Here is a 19550-nt window from a genome sequence, read left to right as displayed (position 1 = left end):
AAAAGTATATAACTTAACAAATTCACTTTCCCACTGAGATACTTTTAAATCACTTCCGTACAATTTCTTGTATGTTCCGATAAAATATTTGTCTTTTGTCCGGAATTTTTAAGAAAGGTATGGAGACAATAGATAGAAACAAGTGGTATATGGAGGTTATGTTTACATTCTCAGCCCGTCTACGTAACTTCTACATATGAAATTACAGAAAACATACAAAACGATAATATATAAATAAAAAAAAGTTGGAAACGCTAGTGTTCGGGACGAAAACGATGACAGATTTACGCAATACAGGATTTTATTCCGATAATGAGTTATTTGCGCTGAAGAAAAATACTGCAGAAAATGCAAAATTACAAGAAAAAATAGGCTGTCTGTCGCTGCAGATGAACTTAACAAGTGACTTATTGAGACGTTACACTAGAATTGTTCGAGAAGATCTTGTGGAAATTCGGCGATCGACGGGTAAAAGTTTGGATATTCCATGGGTTCCCATTAATCATGAACACGTAGAAAACCTGGTCCAAAAACCTATTCTGCGGCTACCAGAAATAAGTAACCAAGAAGATCAGAACCTTAAGAAAAAGAGTGATGTTAGGAAAATACGCGCAATAACGGGGACTTTGCGCACCAAAAATGAATTAGGAGATGTGGTTACACAAGCTAAACGACGAAAATTGAAGTCCGAAGGGGGTCAATCAAAAACGTTGTTATCCATCAATATTGGTAACCCTGAAAGTGGAACGTTGACCATAGACACCATACCTATCGCTTGTGAAGATGACGTATTTAGCAAAAGTGAAAAACACGACGTAAAAGAAGCACATGATAGTGGTGGGAAATTTGAAGGTACTAAACACAACGAAGACCAGAAAATACAAGAAAATGAAAGAAATGAGTCACAAATACTACCAAGCAACGAATGTAATCATTCTTTGAATAATAAAACTTCCGAGTATTCAAATCGTTGGAAGGTACATTCCAGAACTGGAGAAAGAATTAATTTCCTCTCTATCCCAAAACTTACGGACTGCTATCGTCCTATGTGCAGACCTAACTGTTCTACCTGCCTTATCAGAAAGAAAAGGGGCCCGTGTTTTCTAGTTCCAGGATTTAATATCAGTACGGATCACTTTCTTCAAAACTCGGAAAATACATCAGATTCTGAAGAGCATGGATCAAAAACAGAATCCATTAAATCTGAAGTTAAGAAAGTCAGTAAAATTAGTAACACGGAGAAGGAGGACAAATTAGGAGACAAACGTCCCCAAAATGTAGAACAGGACGGTAAAAGTTTCGAACTCGAAAATTTTGTAAAAGAATGCTTGGAAATCCAAAAACAAACAACTGTAAAGCGCCCTAACATCGCCAGACTGGCAATGTTGGCTAAGCCAAAGAACGAAACTAAGCGGGGCACTAGATTCACGAAAACGTCAATAAGAAAGGAATTGGAGAAACTGAAAGGAAACAATCCCATCTGTAATTTATCAATTGAGGAACGCCGTAGATTAGACATTACTCAAGGCCGTGTTGCTTTGTTTTTAGCCGAGTTAAACGAAAGACGCAATAGTACTATAAAACCCCTAAACGAAATACTAGACTTCCCTGTGCGAGAAAATAATGTATTCGATTTTTCTCATTTACACCAGTCAATCAAGCTGCCTTCTTTTGAAAAGTTTAGGAAGTCTAAAGAACGGAAGGTTCGTTTTCAGGATCATGTGTGTTGAAATTGTACAAGGTTTGAGTTTTATAGCTTTAAAGATACATTTTTTGTATGAAATATAATTCATATCGCTTCTTTGAAGTTCTTTTTTGTAAGTGTCTATACTTGGCGCCAATATTTAATTATATATTTATAGTATGGACATATTTAAAATTAAAAAGATAAAAATAGTATGTGTATACCGTCGTATTGATGCAATTTGTATTGTTTCCTTGTACATGTACGTGTTTTTTTTGGTTTTTGTTGTTTTTGTTTGGGGGGGGGGTTGTCTCAACATCTTTGTTGTGTATGTCTATTTTCCCGGTCTAGTCTTTATCCCTGGTATATATTCTTTTGATTTCTGTTCGAATCTTGGTTCCCTACTCCTACAACGTAAGAGTTTGGAATTCCGTTCTTCCGTACCCCAACGTTAGGATGGCACCGAGTCAGAAAATAGCTTGCCAGACAACCTCCAGCACTGCTGGAGTATTTGGTTCCCTAGATATTCCCTCATGAAATACGTTGCAATAACTCGAAATGCATACAAATAAAACACAAAATACAAAAATACCAATCATATGTATTGCAAATTTCGATATGCTGTATACGTGTTTCAAGGAGTAACCTCTCATCAGCAGCATTAGAATCAAATATGTTGGAAGATCTGAAAATAAAAAAGAGAATAATTGCATACAAGAAGTACTCAATATTAAATATATCAAACAAGAAGCCAAAGCCATCACCGAGAGGTTCTACCATTTGAAAAACAAGGAATGAAGCCTCATTGTTTTAGGTATTTTGAAATTTGTAATACTGCAAAAATGGATAAAATATGATTATTAAAATCTGATATTATTCGGGGTCATATTGACGAATAGTTCGCGATAGTGTATCGTTGACAGGGATTTATTGTATTTAGAATTTATTGTTGTTGGAATCAACATGATACAATTATGACTTCTTGTCCCTATGAGAAATACAATCTAAAAGTGGAAAATAGATTAAATCTGTGTACAATGTCTTTCATACAAATCCAAGTTAAGAAACACACAAATCATGAAAAGATCTCAACTGAAGATCAGAACTACTTGTTAGTTACCCACTACTACAGATACATCTATAATTGGTGGATTGAAGTGACTTTTGTTTAAATGTACATTTTTTGTAGTTTATTCAGAATCTATAAAATGTCTACTATTAGACAAGTTAATAACCCATGATGAATATAAACCAAAATGTCCGCTCGTCGGCCTACACCAACTATCACAAATTATATGGATTTAATTTAAAACTGAACATTTGGATCAATGCGGTGCAACTTTCATATAAAGCCAGCCATCATTTCGACATTTTAAAACTGTCTGCTCCAAAGTTTATCTGAGCGTTCTAAATGATAGATCAATCTTTCTCCTTAATTTTCATTTATTTGGTTTACTACGCGTGGGCCCAGAGTATTTTTTCTATAGCCGGTCTTAAATTGTTTTGCTGTTTCTGACAGTTTTTTCCAGATTATTCTGCGGCCTTTTGAAAGTTCGAGTTTATAATACGGTATGTACGAGCAGATTTGGTGGCAGTATATGAATATGTAATCATTATTCAAACGTTGTCTTCAAAATCCGGAAATTTTTACATATATATATATATCTTCTACTGTTCTTTACGTCTGTGGTAATTTTGTCAAAATAATAACTAATAATTCCCGAATTTTAATTCAGGGAGGCTATTTTGTGTTGAAATCAGCAATATCCAGTTTATTTGTAAGGCATATGAATATATTGATCCCTTTGAATATAATTATTCTGAAGACATGTAAATACAACAAATTAAGAACTTATTCAACTTTTTCAAAACATAATTATCTTAAAATCAAATCATGTCAGCAATTTGAATATAAAGGTAATATTACAAAATTACCGATTTCATAAACACAAATCCAAAAGCCAGATCTTAAATGGTACGAACTGGCAAAATCAAGGATAAAGGAGGAAAACGAAATGTGTCACTATGTTCCTGGATTGGTACTGGCTAAGTGAAATGGTGGTTAAATTAGTCGATGTTTTATGGCTAACCAAAGCTCCTGCATGCATATTGTCCATTACAGTCCCGGTGTATTTCTGTTTTTTGCACAGAAGTATACGTCAAAATGGGTAAACATTAGTCAACTAGCTAAGAAACATTTACAGCTATTCAGTTGCATTTGCAACGAATTTCATGCTGAAAGATGATGTGCATGTAAGGTCCAGCTATGATCGGTACTTTTCGGCCATTCTCGATAAACTCCAGCAGTGCTAGAGGTTGTCTGGTAAGTGTTTTATGACTTTGTGCCACCCTAAGAACGGAATTCCAACCTATGACGTTGTTGGAGTATTCTTGATACTGATTTATCACAAGGTCGTTCAATTGTTTATATTGATTGGTCAGTTTTGCCCTGCGGTCTATGATGAAAAGAGTGACTTAGGTGTACCGCAGGTAACGATATGAATTTAAAAATATAGTCTTACCCCGACATTGCTAGAGACAACCCGGTTTTAATGGCATTTCATGTTATAGCTTTTTTTTTCTTAAATACAAACAATGTAGCAAGTTGATGTACAGATGGAAATTTGTATCAATGTTTAAATAGTCAAGCACAAGTGGGGGATGTGTTTTGAAACTGATGACTTATCAATTATTACGTTTTCAGAATAAACAAGAAAACCGTAAACAATTTAACTAAGCCAGCTATGAACAATTTAACTTTAATTTTCTCTTACGTATCGCGCATCTTTGTACTTTACTGTAAAATATATTGAAATAATCTGTCCAATAGACACAATCAGGGAATTAAGATAAACTCATTGCAACAAAATAACACACCAGGGACTTCATATATCAGTTATAGATAGTCCCTGAGCACTAGCAACTTGTGATCTCACTCAGAAGTTTAAAATCAGCATTTTGGAGTTTTTCCGCGGAAATGGATAAAAAGTAAAAAAAAAATAAATAATTGATTTCATTACTCACTACTTAGTGAAATACGGTAATAAATTATTTTTTTTTGTAGAGGTGTTAAATAATCTTGGTGATTTGTTAAGCATATGTATACTTCATGATATTGATTTGAAATAAATTCGCCTTAGAGCTTCCCTAAGCTGATCATTACGGTACATTTAGCAGCTACTGCTGGGGGACCAAAAAGTCTCCGATGGGGGTTTTCATCAGCCAAGTAGTCAGACATGTCTGACTTGATTTATATCGTAGACCATTTACGGGCATTTGTAGTATCATAAAATTCACAAGCGCCTAAACATCAAGACTTAGTCTTGGTTCCCTGCATCGCATTTGGTAAAAGTTTTCAGCGTGAATTTGGCATCATATTTCCAGATATTTGTTTGGTTTGTGCACTTCTCGTATACACTTATCTTTGGGTATTCTTATGCGTTTGGTTCTAATGCTGCTTGGATTGGAACGCGTGAACAGCATACTCGAATTTTGAATTTTTGTATTTAGAAAAGCAAGTTAAATCGAGAAAGGAAAGCGTTTTAACCATAGCAAGCCACAAAAAAGCAAGTTAATCTGTTAATCAGAACGAGAAGATCGCCTTCCACGTACAATTTTCAATTCCTCTTACTGGCAGTATTCCGACATCTCTACATATTAAGAGAAGTCATCACTTTAGAGTCTGCACTTTAAAAGTTTTATGCTCGTAGATGTTATGGTGCAACCGTCTGCACAATGAGAATCGATTTGTTCACCGTACCATAGTTTTCCCTCTCTCGTCTTCCCTGGATGCGACATTTCAAAATGGTTGGTGGGTTTTTATAGAAAGGGAGAGGACACTTACCTTCCCGATCAACCTGGGCCGGGTTGCTAATTTACTTTTATTTCTTTGTGCAAAATTTATTTTAGTTATTTCATGTACTTTGTTGTGCTATGTCATTTTATTTGTCTTTTCGATACCCTGGATTATGTTCTCTTTTTTTTTGTTACTGTACGAATCCTTGATCCCTTAATTAATTTTTCTCCACATTGGAGTATAAATGACATGTATCCGTTATTGCCTTTCATGTTAGAGACAAAGTTTTGTTTGGTGTTTGTTAATATCATCACTACAGAGGTTTAATGGTTTTAATTGACCGACAGGAAGTTGTCTTCTCACAGATATGACAAAACATTTTCTGCCAGGTATCACGTCTATCCGAACTGAAAAACAAATCTTGACGCTGACTGGATATGTCTCGTTGCCGTGTGATTGTTCCGGTTGAACAGGACATGTTTACCATTCAGGAGCACCTGATATCACCAGTTGGAGTTCAATATTGCAAGAGCTTTAGTTTTTGTGTGAAGTCTTGGTTTTTTCTCTTATCTTCACAGTTTGTAAATGCAATTGATTTATCTTGTTGTCTACGCTCTGTGTGTTGATCGTCTCTATTTCCTGTTTTCACGTTTTTGCAATGTGTTTGGATTCTGATGTCTATGGATTGTATTTTTTGTTGTTGTTTTTTTTTTTGTTTTTGCCGATTTCTAACTGATAGATATGTATATATATAACTGATAGTAATGTATTGTCAAGGATTTTACTGAAGGAAATTTATACAGAAACACAAATGATAGTCAGGAGAATCTTACTTTACACAAAGATCAAAAGAGCGCGACAAAAAACAAAACACACCAACGCTGATTAGAAGAGCCAAATAGAACATGCCGAGGAGAGCAGAGGAGCCAAACAGAACATGACGAGAAGAGCGGGGGAGCCAAACAAAACATGACGTGAAGAGCAGGGGAGCCAAACAGAACATGACGAGAAGAACAGGGGATCCAAACAGAACTTGGCATGAAGAGCAGGGCAGTCAAACAAAATACTGATAGATGGCCAAAGAGTTAAGCAGAACACAGAACACAGTGGTGGATTCAGAGGGGGGTTGGCGGATTGGCACCCCATTTTATTGGAAAATTTGTCATTTTCATATGTAAAATTGACAAAAAATGGCAAATAATGTCCTAGCATCCTCTTTTTTTGAGGAACCTCGGTTGGCACCCCTCCTTTCCAAAGTGTATTGATCCAGCCCAGGAAGAGAAGAGATGCTGATCCAAACTGATCTCACACTCACACATACATGAAAGATCACCAAAAGCCAGAAGCTTGACAAATGAGTTGTACAGAATACAAGAGATTTTTTTTATAAGAGGCTATATAGGAACACAAAATCAAAGAACTGAGAACAAACACAGAGCAGAAAGCAGAAAAGCAGCCAAATAGAACACATAAGAGATGGCTGGAAGAAGCAAACAAGCACATAGGAGATAAGACAGTCAGCCATGCAAATCATCACGACTGGACCGCAAGTAAAAAAAAAACATTAAAGATTGACAGAAAAGTCATACAAAACACAAGAAATGAGCAGAGAGCAAAACAGAAATGGAGATGCGAAAAATAAACAAAGAGCCAGGTATCACATATAGATAATATGGCTAGGTAAGCAAACCCCCCCCCCAAAAAAAAAAAAAAAGAAAAGAAAAATAGAGAGAACATTGAAGAGCCAAACATACAATTTAAGAGAATAACTTTTGAGCAAAACAAAACAGGAAAAGATGGTCAAAGTTAAAAGGTTAGAAGAGTCAACAAGAACTCAGAGCGAAGGTCACAAGATCTAACAAAAAAAAAAACTGAATAGAATACAAAGTTACACAAAAACCAAAGCAGACACACAATGGATGCACGGCTGGCGAAATAGAAAATGTCGCATAAGAATTCTCATAAGTCTATCAGGACACAATAGAGAAAAGCTGCAGGGAAAATTGAACTAAGAGGTTGTGCCTTTTTTTCATTTTTACCAGTTTATCCTTAATTTTACCATTCCATGTGCTATTTAATATTTCCCTTTCTGAATTATGATTATGAGTTCGGTAATTTTGTTATTGCCTTTATAGAATCGGTCGAGCGAAATGTGATGAAGACGGCAAAACTGCTGTAGAGATTATAAAAAGGTTGATAATGACCATGCATAAGAAGCTTATTTGGCAGTATCATTACTCTACAAGAAAATTCTGTGTACAGAACATAAGAACAAATGTGATCTGTATAACCAATAGGTTGGAGATGCCAGTATATTGCCACTATGAAAAAGAAAGTTTACAAATGGAAAGTCAAAACCACCACATAAGGAAGGATAGATTTTATCTACATAAATGTTCAGGTCTAGGTATGACACGGGAGAAGGTACATCAGATGTCTCTTTATTTTCAATATTCATACCAGTATCAAATACAAATAATCTTTTTTTCAGTGATTATACATCATCTATATATATGCAGCTGAAGGAAATGGGATATACGCTTCTCTTTTTTTTCTATATTAGTCCTTGTAATAACTTGACAGGAATATAAAAAGAATGATGCACAATTTGTTCCCATAGGTATTGCCGTTGTCCTGTTAGAACACCTGTCGCTAAGATTCGATAAAAAAGCTTACATTTGAACAACATAAGAAACACAGTACTTCTTGTTAAAATCAATGTGTTTTTTTTTCGCAAAATAAGTATTTTCTCTACCTAATACTAGAAAAGCATTGTTGAATATCATCACATAGAACGTACTGGCTCATAGTGTGGATTCGTTGGATAGAAGTTGAATATGTGTAAAAAAGGTAAGACTATTAGAAGAAAGATACTCCAGTTTGTCTTCTGTTCTTTCCAGTAACCAAAGACACAGGCTAGAATATATATAGTTCAAATCAGGTTACAAAATACAGTGATAATAATTTTCTTTCCAGAGTTATAGCTCTTTGTTCATTTTTACATTTTGCATTTTTTTTCTTTTACTGTGGATGCATGTTTGATAGTGGGAGCTAACCCGTGTGGTTGAACTGTCTCTATTCATTTTGTGAATATCTATTTTTTCCCAATAAAAGGAAATGTGCATACTACAGATCAGCATATCATGTTCTTACTGGGATATATAATTATTTCCAATAATTATTCTACAATATGTACATGTAACCATATGGAGATCTAGACATAAGACTACATGCTGTTGAGCTTAGTAGATGTATTATTCATTTTTGTGTGTTTCAACTTTTCAATCCTATTTCATGCAGTACTGGTAAAACAAGGCGTAGATTGGAAGTTAAAGCAAAACAAATGTCCATCAATTTATGCAAGATCTAGATTTCCATTGTTTATTCAATAATTACAAAGAATAAGCTATTTTATAAAATATTTGCTCCCTACAGGGATTTGTACATTCTGCGTATTCCTAAACCTTGCTTAATATTGCTTGTCAGGATAGTGTCGTTTTGTTTTATTTTATTTTTCATTGATGTTGGGCATTTTCTTTAACTGCTAAATTGGTGAATGCAGTTTTTGATTGAATAAAGTATGTTAAAAAGACACACTTTGATTTGGACACACAGATTGTTTCCATTTAAATACCAGGAGCCTGGAATGGTTCATTTTTCACCATTCAAGGGCAATAAATCTCACAAGGAGTCTTCCTTCAACTCAATGAAGACTTTTGTAGGCCTTTTCATAAGGGTCATTTCATCAACTGAAAATGTTTTATATCTATTATGGTTATGTATATGTTATGTTGAAAAAGGCCAGTGCAGAATAAGCCTCATAATGATGGTAAAAATTGCATGTCATAAATATATTTATACAAATAGTTGTATATGGCAACATGTCATGATGATTGTAATAATATACTTACATATTTGTAATTATGTGGTTAATTCTAAGTTGCACTTAAAACAAAAAAAAAACAAAACAACATCTCTATTTCTCTATTGGCTAAAAACTACATAAAAACAATATTTTCATCTTCCAATTAAGAGCAGTAACTCCAACAAGAGTCTTCCTACAACTTAACCTAAGGAGACTCTTGTAGACATTAATGTTAAGATCATTTCATCAGTTGAACAATTTATCTATCAATTATGATTTTCCAGATATTGGCTAAAAACTGCATAAAACATCATTTTTCACTTTCTGATGGCAATAACAAGAAGTCCTCCTACAACTTTAAATCAATGGACACTGCTGTTGGCCTTATCAATAAGATCATTTCATCTATAAAAAAGTTTTTTCTATATGTCATGATTTTCAAGATATTGGCTAAAAACTGCAAAACATATGCTGTTTTCCTCCTGTCAAGGGCAAAAACTTTAACTATGAGTTGTTGGCATGCAACATCTATATTCTATAAATATGTGGCAATTTTATTTAATGGATAAAAAATCCAAACACAATTTTTGGGAAGAATACCCTAGAGAACATTCATGCTATCTTTCTTAAAAGTCTGTCAAGAAGTTTCAGAGAAGAAGATTTTTGAAGTAAAGTTTACAGACTATGACCTTTACAGCAATGACAACAACACAGCCACAGCAAAGAGATGGCGATAATTTCTCAAAGTGCAAGGTGAGATAAAGATAAATGTTTAAAGTGGGAAACTTCGATAGAAACTTCCCTCAAAATTTCCAGTTAATGTGTAATTTTTTTTCTATTTTTATTTAAGGGAGTACTTAACAACTTCTCTAAAATTTATTTGGCTCGTTTAAATTTCTTGAAATTTTATTCAGTATTTTACTTTGATATAAATTCATAAATTTCAAGAATTTTCACCACATTTTACATGGGAATAATTTCAATGAACATAATGTAACTTCATCAACAAAACTTTTGATCAATAAGAAGTTTTGAGTTTGATATCAGAATGTCACAAAATAAAACATTTTGCTGATTTTTACAGAGTTATTTCCCTTAGGTGTAGTTCACCCTCCCCCCCCTCCCCACCTTGAGAACATAGCAACACCTGTACCAGATTTTAGTTATCTGTTGTTCACCTTATAATTGTGCCACCTTAACTAATATCAAATTTGATCATGCAGTGTTTTGAAGATAATTTTGTGAAAGACAGCTTTTATTAAACAAACTTCAGTAATTATTCAAAACATCACTAATCAAAAATCTCTCTAGTGTGATGTTCATGAAATCCCTACACATTTTTGAACATCTGTCCATGTGTTATACGTTATCTCTGCAGCTTTGTCTTTACCGTCTGACAAGACCTTATGAAGATAACATTTGTCCAATAGTAGCCGATCTATTTCCTGTCTGATGGGCTTCAAATGTTCTATCACAATCTCAGCCAGTTTGTCTTTGAATTCCACCTTATTTAATGTAGAACATTGTTGACAAACCGTCTCTACATCTTGGTCAGTAAATGCTGAATAGATTTCCAATAAATTGGCCATACCTTTTCTATTTTCAGCGTCATAGGAAATACCTGGCAGGGAATCAGTTAGTGATTTTTTAATCTTTTCAGATATATCATCTGGCAAATCTGTTAGAGAGATTCTGGTTTTTTCATTTGGTTCAGATTTACTCATTTTGACGGATGGATTCTTCAGGTTCTTTATCCGTGTACTATCTCCTACAATTCATAAAGAGAAGGCTAGAAAAAAACATGTTCATAGGACACAGATACCACAGCAATTTCTAAATTTGAAAAAAAAACCTTTAAAAAGAATCAAATGAGGAAATAAATCAATTGTCTCACATACAATAAAAACAATAATATTGAAGCTTATACCATGTTTTCAATTAATATTTCAAACCGTTTCTACGAAAGCTTGAGGGGATTTTATTACCAGCTCTGATAAAAACCTTAAAAAGCAAAAAAACCCATTTAGCTAAGAGGAATAACAAATTGTTTTGGCATTTCTAATTTTAGCAGGTACTAAGTAGTGCACTAAGTAATCAAGCCCAGACTATAAATATTTTTATATGTAAATTTATTTTGAAATTTTTTTTGATCACTAAATATATGCAAAAATTAGCACCCCTTGAAAACTTCTCACTACACAGTATTACATGTAATTTCAGTCAGCTACAGGGGGGAATAGGGGATATATGGGGTCCGTAAAAATGTAAAGGGCCACAGAGACATTTGCAACCAAATTTTCCCACTGTTTTTTCCATAGTGCAATTCAACTTATGAATCAACACAAATAGGATACCAGGTCATTAGCCAATGAAAAGACAATTTTTCACAAAGTTGGGATAAGTACAGATATGTAGTGCCAAAAATAAATTAAATTTATTCTATCATATATTACATAAAACTCAGCAAGAATTTAAATTCAACTAAAACAGAAAAAAACGTATCTACCCTGAATGTATCAAATTCTATCATTATAATTGGAAAAAAAATAAATAATTTATTTACCCATTATAGCTGATGGTAAAGGGAAGTTAAAGTTGAATTTGTTGTTAAAACTTTTGGCAAGATCCCTTGTTAGTTCTAAATGATGGATTTGATCTTCTCCCACTGGTACATGTGATGCTCTAAAATAAAACATATTTCCTAAAATACACTGTATACTTTTACTTGAGGTACTGAATATATTATCTTGTATAAGGAACTTGGTTTGATTTACGTGGAACAGAAAAAGACAAAGACAAATAAACAGCTGAATTGTCACTGCATGATATGTCCATATCTACCTAAAGCCAAACTGAACAAAATGCTTTGCAGGGCACAGCTGGATACAACCAAACAAAACAAAAAAAAAAAACAACATGAAGTTGCCAGGGGCAGATCCAGACACTTTGAAAAGGAGGATGTTAAAAACATATGTCCTATCTATTTAAAGCCACACCAAATTTGTAATCAATGCATCAATTGGGAGCTGAGAGCTCCTGCAAAGAAATTAGGAATGATGAACAGATGGAATGATGGATGGATAAGGTAATTCAAATATACCAGCCACCTGTTAAGTGTGGGTATAAAATTGTCGTAAAAAAGTAAAGGTTACATTGTGGTACAATTTCAAGGAGATTTTTAGAATTACTTTCACAAGTTTTAGTCTGTACAAATCGGAAAATGCTTGTTCTTGGCCCCTTGTTGGCCTCTAATTCCTCAACGATTTAAGTCACAACTATAAATTCTATCCAAGCATTTCTTTTCAGGTAGGGTACATTGTGACTGAATTTCAGAGGTCCATTACAGATAATTATAACATTTTGCAATCATGTTTACAGAAAACAGACAAAGTAAAAGGTAGTTAGATTGATCAGTGCTCAGATGGCATAAGATTTTTGGTGAGCTTAAAAAGGCCTTCTACAAAAAAGAATATTTTTAACATGTCATAGTTTTCCTTTCCCCTTTCGTCGACTCTGGACTTGGAGTTTTTATGAGCAAGTAGGCAGGTAAAGCAGAGAACACTTACCGTTTCTGTGCACCTGGTCCATGCTCCCAGTTTTTAATGCAGTTAGAGTCGCTCATTTACTTTTGCTGCTTTGTACATATTATTTTGGTTAATGTTCTTTGTTGTGTGTGTGTTCGTTTTTCCTGTCAGGTCTTTGTCTCTGGATTATATTCTTTTGTTTTCCACTAGAATCTTGGTTCCCTTGATTCTTCTTGAATACATCAGCAAGTGTACAGATCCTGTATAAATCTGGGTTACAGTCCTGACATTTATCAAAAAGCTTTTTTCAATTAATATATTTACAATACACATATATATATATAAGTATATCTGGGTTACAGTCCTTTACTTAAAATAATTAACAATACCTATATATAAGTATATCTGCTGCCTGGAGAATAGGATAGGTTAACAGACCAACACCACTACTGTCAGATGACTTGGATTTCTCCTGAACAATGAATAAAAGATTAACATAAGGCCAAATAAAATTAATTAGTAGATTCTCATCCCACCCACCCCTAAAAAATTGAAGAAAATTTAAAAAAAAAATTAGGCCTGAATTTCAAAATCAGGATTTCTTTCGTGTTTGTTTCTACTATTGAGAAACTATAACACACAAATCTTTCATTTCTTGGTGACATAAATAATGTTTCTTCTTTAAAACTGATGTAGCTATGGATTTAGAACATATTTATCCTTCAAATAGCTAAAATTAGGCTAGCAAATATCAGGTAAGAAATAAAAAATAGAATCCTTCCACCTGCCCCATATTTTTTGTGAAGGTTGATTGAGAATCTATCATTTAAGTTGACTTGGCCTAACAATATGTCTGATTTTTTTACCAACTCTAATCATGACTAAACACAATCCTGATTATTTTTGCATTTTTGTTAATCAGGGTACCTTTGGGTTCAATGCAATCATGTGTTCAAGTTTATAGGCACCCATTTTATCCTAGGAGTTTCACTGATTTTCCAGATTAAAATACCAAACTCCTCACCTAAACCAGATGACCTGATGATGCAAAGAAATCATTTTGTCAAGTGGTTGTAAATATCACCATCAATTTAAATGTTCTACAGAGCTTATATCATTTTTTAATCCAACATGTTTGTTTACTGAGGTTAAATAAATAAAAAAAATAAATTTGCCTTTTCTTGTCATGCAATCACTTCTATAGAAGGGGAAAGTTTCCCTGCATGAGTCCTGTCATGCTACCTTAGGGGAAAGTTTCTCTACTCGAGTTCCATAATCTATCGGGCTATTGCAGGGGGAGCTTCCCTGCACAAGTCCTGTACTTTATCATGCTATCACAGGGGAAAGCTTCAACACAGGTCACTTACCCAACCTGTGTACATATTCCATGCAACCAGTTGTTTTTCTTAACTTTTTCATGTTATATGTGTTCTCATTTTGTACTTTCTTTCAAAGTATAAATAGACAATAAATAATTTTTAATGTCACTTCTAGATGTAACTTATCTAGAATGAACTATCTCTGCAGAGCAGATTTTTTCATATTGTCTTTTTTTAACTAATCACACTAGCTATCAGTTCAACTTTAGAGATGAACATTTTCATTTAAGGGATTTGACAAAGAACGAAAGTTTTCATTGACTATATGGTTAATTTCCATCATGATAGTGGCCCAGTCAAACTTAAGTAGAATTGGGTATGTACATCTATCAAGATTAATCTTCATTGTTAATGAGTTGCTTTTGACAAGATTGGCTCTATTGTTATTTAAATGTTTTCGCTGATAATGACTTACTTTCCACTGTGGTAAATGTTGAAGTCTGGGTAGGCTACAGATACAACCCAACACCCAGGCTAAATCTGTATGGTGAGGTACCTACAGGGAAAAAATGCTAGAAATAAAATACATAGTCAAACAGAATACCTTGTTTTACCCAATAAACAATTTAACTTTCCATAGTGCTGTACATATTGCCAGTATTAAGAGGGTGTCCATGCAAAAAACAGGAAGCTGATTGCACATGACAAATTTTGTTTTAAAAATATTTTCATCCATTTCATATCACAAATGTATTGTTTCTCAAAGTTGAATATTTGTTTTTGATTAACTGCAACATTTAAGGGAAAAAAATTACATAAAAAGCAGAAAAAGGGAGATAACTCATTAGTTTTGTGCAAAATTAGAATGCTTTGTTAGGGAACTATCGTTTTTCGAGTCATCCGTTGTCGCTTTAAAAAGATCTCTCTACTACTTGACATAAATATGATATATACATCATACACTGGAACAAAACATTTGGTGGGACAACATTTACCCTGTATCACCCATGTCATAGGATTTGCTTGATTTTTACATGGACAGTCTCTAAGAAAAATCTTTATGAAAGATTACTCCAGTTATTTAAAACCTCATTAAGTGTCAAACAGAAAAGGAGAAAGTTATCGTAATTGTGTCTTCTAATGATTTCAAAACATGAGAAAATAGAATGTATACAACTCATTATGCTAATCATATACATGTATCATTGAAACAAAGTAAAAAAAAATTCACTATTACTTGTGGGTAGACATTAGTATGATTACAGTGATTGCATTATAGCCCCACCCTTATAACAAATGTGGTAAATAATATTGATATCAAATATACACAGCATATTTTACTAGGTTATCCAAATATAGTCTGTAAATTATTACTATATTGTGAGTCAATTTCAAATCTTTTTTTATACATCAATGTTTTTTACAATGATTCCAGAGATTTGGATCAGCTTTTCCACACAGTAACAGGCATTTGTTTCCTTCCTTGCTAACTGCAGCAGACAGGCATTTCAAAATTCTCGGGCGTTATTACTTTGTTTGACAATTGAATAATGTCATGTAAAATCATTCCCTTTTCCCCACTTTGCAAGATTCTTGCATTTTGTGAGAGGGCTGGCGGCAGCTTCTAGAGTGAATTTTGAATGTCAGACATTATTTAGTAGCTTGACATCTAAACTGAATATGACTCAAACTAACCTGAGACTGTTGAAATAAAATACTTTTGTTTGGATCTATTCCACAAGCTAGCAGTGAGGCAGCCATCTTTTGGATGTTTTCTCTACAAAAATCCATAGAATGATACATATAATGCCATGATGGCTGTATAATTTACATTGCAAAAGAATGATCTGTATTTGGAGTAGTGAAAAAATGAAATGAAAACATTTTCAGATTGAATTAACTGTAATATCAACATAGAAAATGATCAATAACCAAAAAAAATCTGAATTTTATGTTTAGCAGATCAAAACAGCATTTTAATTTAATTTTGAGCAATTAATTCATATTCCCATTTAGGTTACATGAATGTCAAATAATTAATGTACTGGCATATATTTTATTTGATGAATTCAACCTACTTATATTCAGGATTACATACATGTACTAGTAACTTTAACAATTGTAAGTATATTTGTATATGTTTTTTGTTGTTGTGAAAAGTACAAATGTATTATTTTAATTGAAGTTTTATGCTTGTTTAATATCATACTGTATTTGTTATGGATCTACCTATTTATGTCATACATGTGTAACAGTGGCATCTCACAGTCAGAAGAATTAATTACTATGTTTGTAGAGCATTGGTTTACAGTGACTAAGGACCCTGGTTGAATTCCTTGCTGGTACAGTTGGGAATTTTGTATACTGTTACTTATGAATATAGATATCATAAAAGGTCTGAATGATTTAAGATTTTCTTACCATGTATTGTACTGGTTTATGTAGTTAAATAATACTCCAGATAAAAATCATGGAAAATGTGATTCGTGGTTGGAAAGCCTACATATTTTTATTTTTGATATTTCATTTAAAATGCTTTAGTAAATATGAATTAAGGTAAACCTAGGGTAAGGGACACTACTCTTAAAAATCACTGGAACTTTTGTATTCAGCATTTAACACTATCTCATGTAAGCATCTAAGTAACTTGGGTTGATTTTATTCTGCTTCAAATGAAAGCTTGAGAGGCTTTGATGAAATTGATTATGATACAAACATATTACTGATTTCAAGAGTTATGTCCCTTACCCTAGATCTACCACCTTAACATGTGACTTTTCATAAAATCCTTCTTAGGAGATACAAATTATATAGAATGTACTATATAATTCAAAAATTAAGGGAGATAACCCAGTAAATGACACTAAAATACATAGAAACTGTTGGATTTTCAATGTGAATTATTTCCTAAGAGCAGAAAGATTGGAATGAATAATTATACATTACATAATATAGACCTATAAAGCAACTCAATAAAAAAAATAAAAATGTGTAGCCTTTTTTAGGTGTATGATACATCACAGAATTTACATGATTCTTATAAATATACTTAACAATAATCATTCTATGGCTAATTCCTAACTACAGAATCCTACCTCAACTCTTTAGGATCAGATGGAACAGTTAAAGCATGAAGATCAACCACTGTGTAGAGAACCTCAGTATATTCATCTTGTAATTGTACCCACTTCTTGATGGCACCTAGGTAATTACCAATATGTGGGATTCCTGTTGGCTGAATACCAGACAAAACCCTAGATGTGGAAGTCTACAATATATACATCACAGTAACATGCATGTTCATACCAGATACAGTGAAATCTATCTAAACCTAACTCTGAATAATCTGAAAACCTGTCTAAACCTAACTCGGAATAATCCGAAAACCAGTCTAAACCAGACATTTTTAAAGACCTAAATGTAAAACGATGAAGTTGGACCTTGCTAATTTTTTATTTGTAATTTGGGGAAATAGAAGGACTTCTTGGTCTGTATAGTGTGAATAAGAAAGGCCAATCATATACACTCATATTCCTCAACCTATATATGCAGAAAATCTATGCAAGGCTTGAAAAACCCACTTAAAACAGACAAAAAATAAGGGATATGCAATATTACAAAATAATACAATAACTGTTGTTAGATGATTGAAAACCCATATATTCATCATAAATAACTTTTATAAGTTTTAGGTACATTGAGTATGAAGATCTATATAAATGTAACATGCATCCTGTGAATCAGAACTATTAACAGGTTGGGAACAACACCTGGAATTAGGGTTAACCATCTGTTTGGGGAACAGTACTACTACCAATTGCCCCAATGGCTTCTGTAGACCCCATATCATCTTGTTATGCATTATCATTGCATAATGAAATATGTATAACTTATACTTCATGAACTGATAAGGGTGAGCGCGAATTAACATGAATTAGTCAATTTATACTGGTTTCAATTTTCTTCATTTAGAGCTGACTTCAAAGATGTTGCAGTAACTGTTGTAACATATAAGTAATACCAATGATTAATTAATCTTATAGAAAATCAATGTAAATGCTGTAGTGATGTCCTACACTGTTTTCAGAAAAGTTTCTTTGAGTGACCCTTTGTTGTATTTGACAAAAATAACACAAATATTCCCACATTATATTTAGAAAACTTTAGATTTTGAAAATAATCTGTCTTTGATTATGTAGGAAATGAATAATTTGGCCTCATCATACCAGAAAATAAATATTCTGACTTAACAAATTGCTAGAAAATAAATATTCTGACCTTGGCTAGTGAAATGAAAATAAATATTCTGATCTTGGCTAGTAAATTGAAAATAAATATTTTGACCTGTGCAAAAAAAAAAAATGGCTCACTACACTCGCAATAGTTTCATAAATTAGAAAAGTATACATGTTTAAATACTCCACAAGTTTTATATAACACCTTTTGGGTTCTTGAAAATGCTACAGTATGTATGCAATTAACAGAAATATGCAATAACCAGGTATGCAATTCAGTGGAATCCTCTATACATAAATTACTTTACTGGGGTAATGTGTAGTTGAATATTGCAATTGTAGATTTCATTCATATTACCTAGATATATGCGAATCTGTTGCCTAAAAAGTTTCTCGCAACATATCCAGCTAAATTTGGGATATATGTCAGGTCCAGGAATGCCACCTGTCGGATATACATCGTACATTGTAGTACTCACGCAGATACTATGCCTTGTATTATAGAGAATGAACTTCATTTAACAATGTCTTTAATAATGAACATAAAAAGTAACCCAAACCACATATTTTTGTAACCCGGATATGCACATTTAAATTTTCATTAAAAAAAAAACATTTGACTCTTTTATGAGTATGAAAATAAATAATCTAGCCAAGGTTATTGTGAAAATAAATAATCTGACTTGCACCAGCCTGAAAATAAAAATTCTGACATGAAAAAAGGTTGCCAACCCCTCCACTTAGAATCTAATGGTCGCCCCCTTAAACTGCAGCAAGTGCAAGCATACATGTTTTTCCCAATACTCCAAAATACCAAATCCAATTTCTTACCTGAGTTCAGGTAAGAAATTGGATATGGAGTACTCGAAGATATGCTTCCGCGCGTAAAATCATTCATTAAGAATTTATTTTCTATCATAACCAAACAAGCTATACCTGATACTTGTGCCGTAAACTATAGACAGATGTTGAACGTTTACATATATTTAAAAGTGAAAGTAGATCTGTTTTCAGTATGGACGCTGCCATGTTGGTTAAATGTAAAAATCAAAAACCAAATTTACAAATAAACGAAACATTTTATTCATCTGTAAATTATTTTATCGTATGATATTTCGAATCATTAT

At 33.1% G+C, this 19550-nt stretch overlaps 1 protein-coding gene across 1 annotated transcript; it reads right to left on the bottom strand.

Annotated features, from left to right (window-relative positions):
- Positions 1-8830: 8830 nt before the first annotated feature.
- Positions 8831-19494, bottom strand: LOC148613568 (tryptophan--tRNA ligase, mitochondrial-like). Its single transcript, XM_088586956.1, has 7 exons — positions 19360-19494; positions 17284-17456; positions 15884-15965; positions 14664-14744; positions 13259-13341; positions 11909-12027; positions 8831-11113 (listed from the first exon to the last, which is right to left on the bottom strand). The coding sequence occupies exons 1-7, from the start codon at positions 19450-19452 to the stop codon at positions 10665-10667; spliced, it is 1080 nt and encodes a 359-aa protein (XP_088443082.1). The 5' UTR covers positions 19453-19494; the 3' UTR covers positions 8831-10664.
- Positions 19495-19550: the final 56 nt, after the last annotated feature.

The sequence above is a fragment of the Perna viridis genome, chromosome 6 (assembly GCF_037379345.1).
Source record: "Perna viridis isolate PV_CMFRI_1.1 ecotype Kerala chromosome 6, ASM3737934v1, whole genome shotgun sequence".
NCBI classification, from domain to species: Eukaryota; Metazoa; Mollusca; class Bivalvia; order Mytilida; family Mytilidae; genus Perna; species Perna viridis.
The sequence above is the reverse complement of the archived record's forward strand: the minus strand, read 5'-3'. Positions and strand labels throughout refer to the sequence as shown.

Coding starts and splice junctions, on each gene's coding strand:
- LOC148613568 (XM_088586956.1), bottom strand. CDS start 19,452: ATGGCAGCGTCCATACTGAAAACAGATCTACTTTCACTTTTAAATATA. Junction 17,457..19,359: donor GTTTACGGCACAAGTATCAG/GTATAGCTTGTT, acceptor TATATATTGTAG/ACTTCCACATCTAGGGTTTT. Junction 13,342..14,663: donor AACATTTACCACAGTGGAAA/GTAAGTCATTAT, acceptor TTCATTGTTCAG/GAGAAATCCAAGTCATCTGA.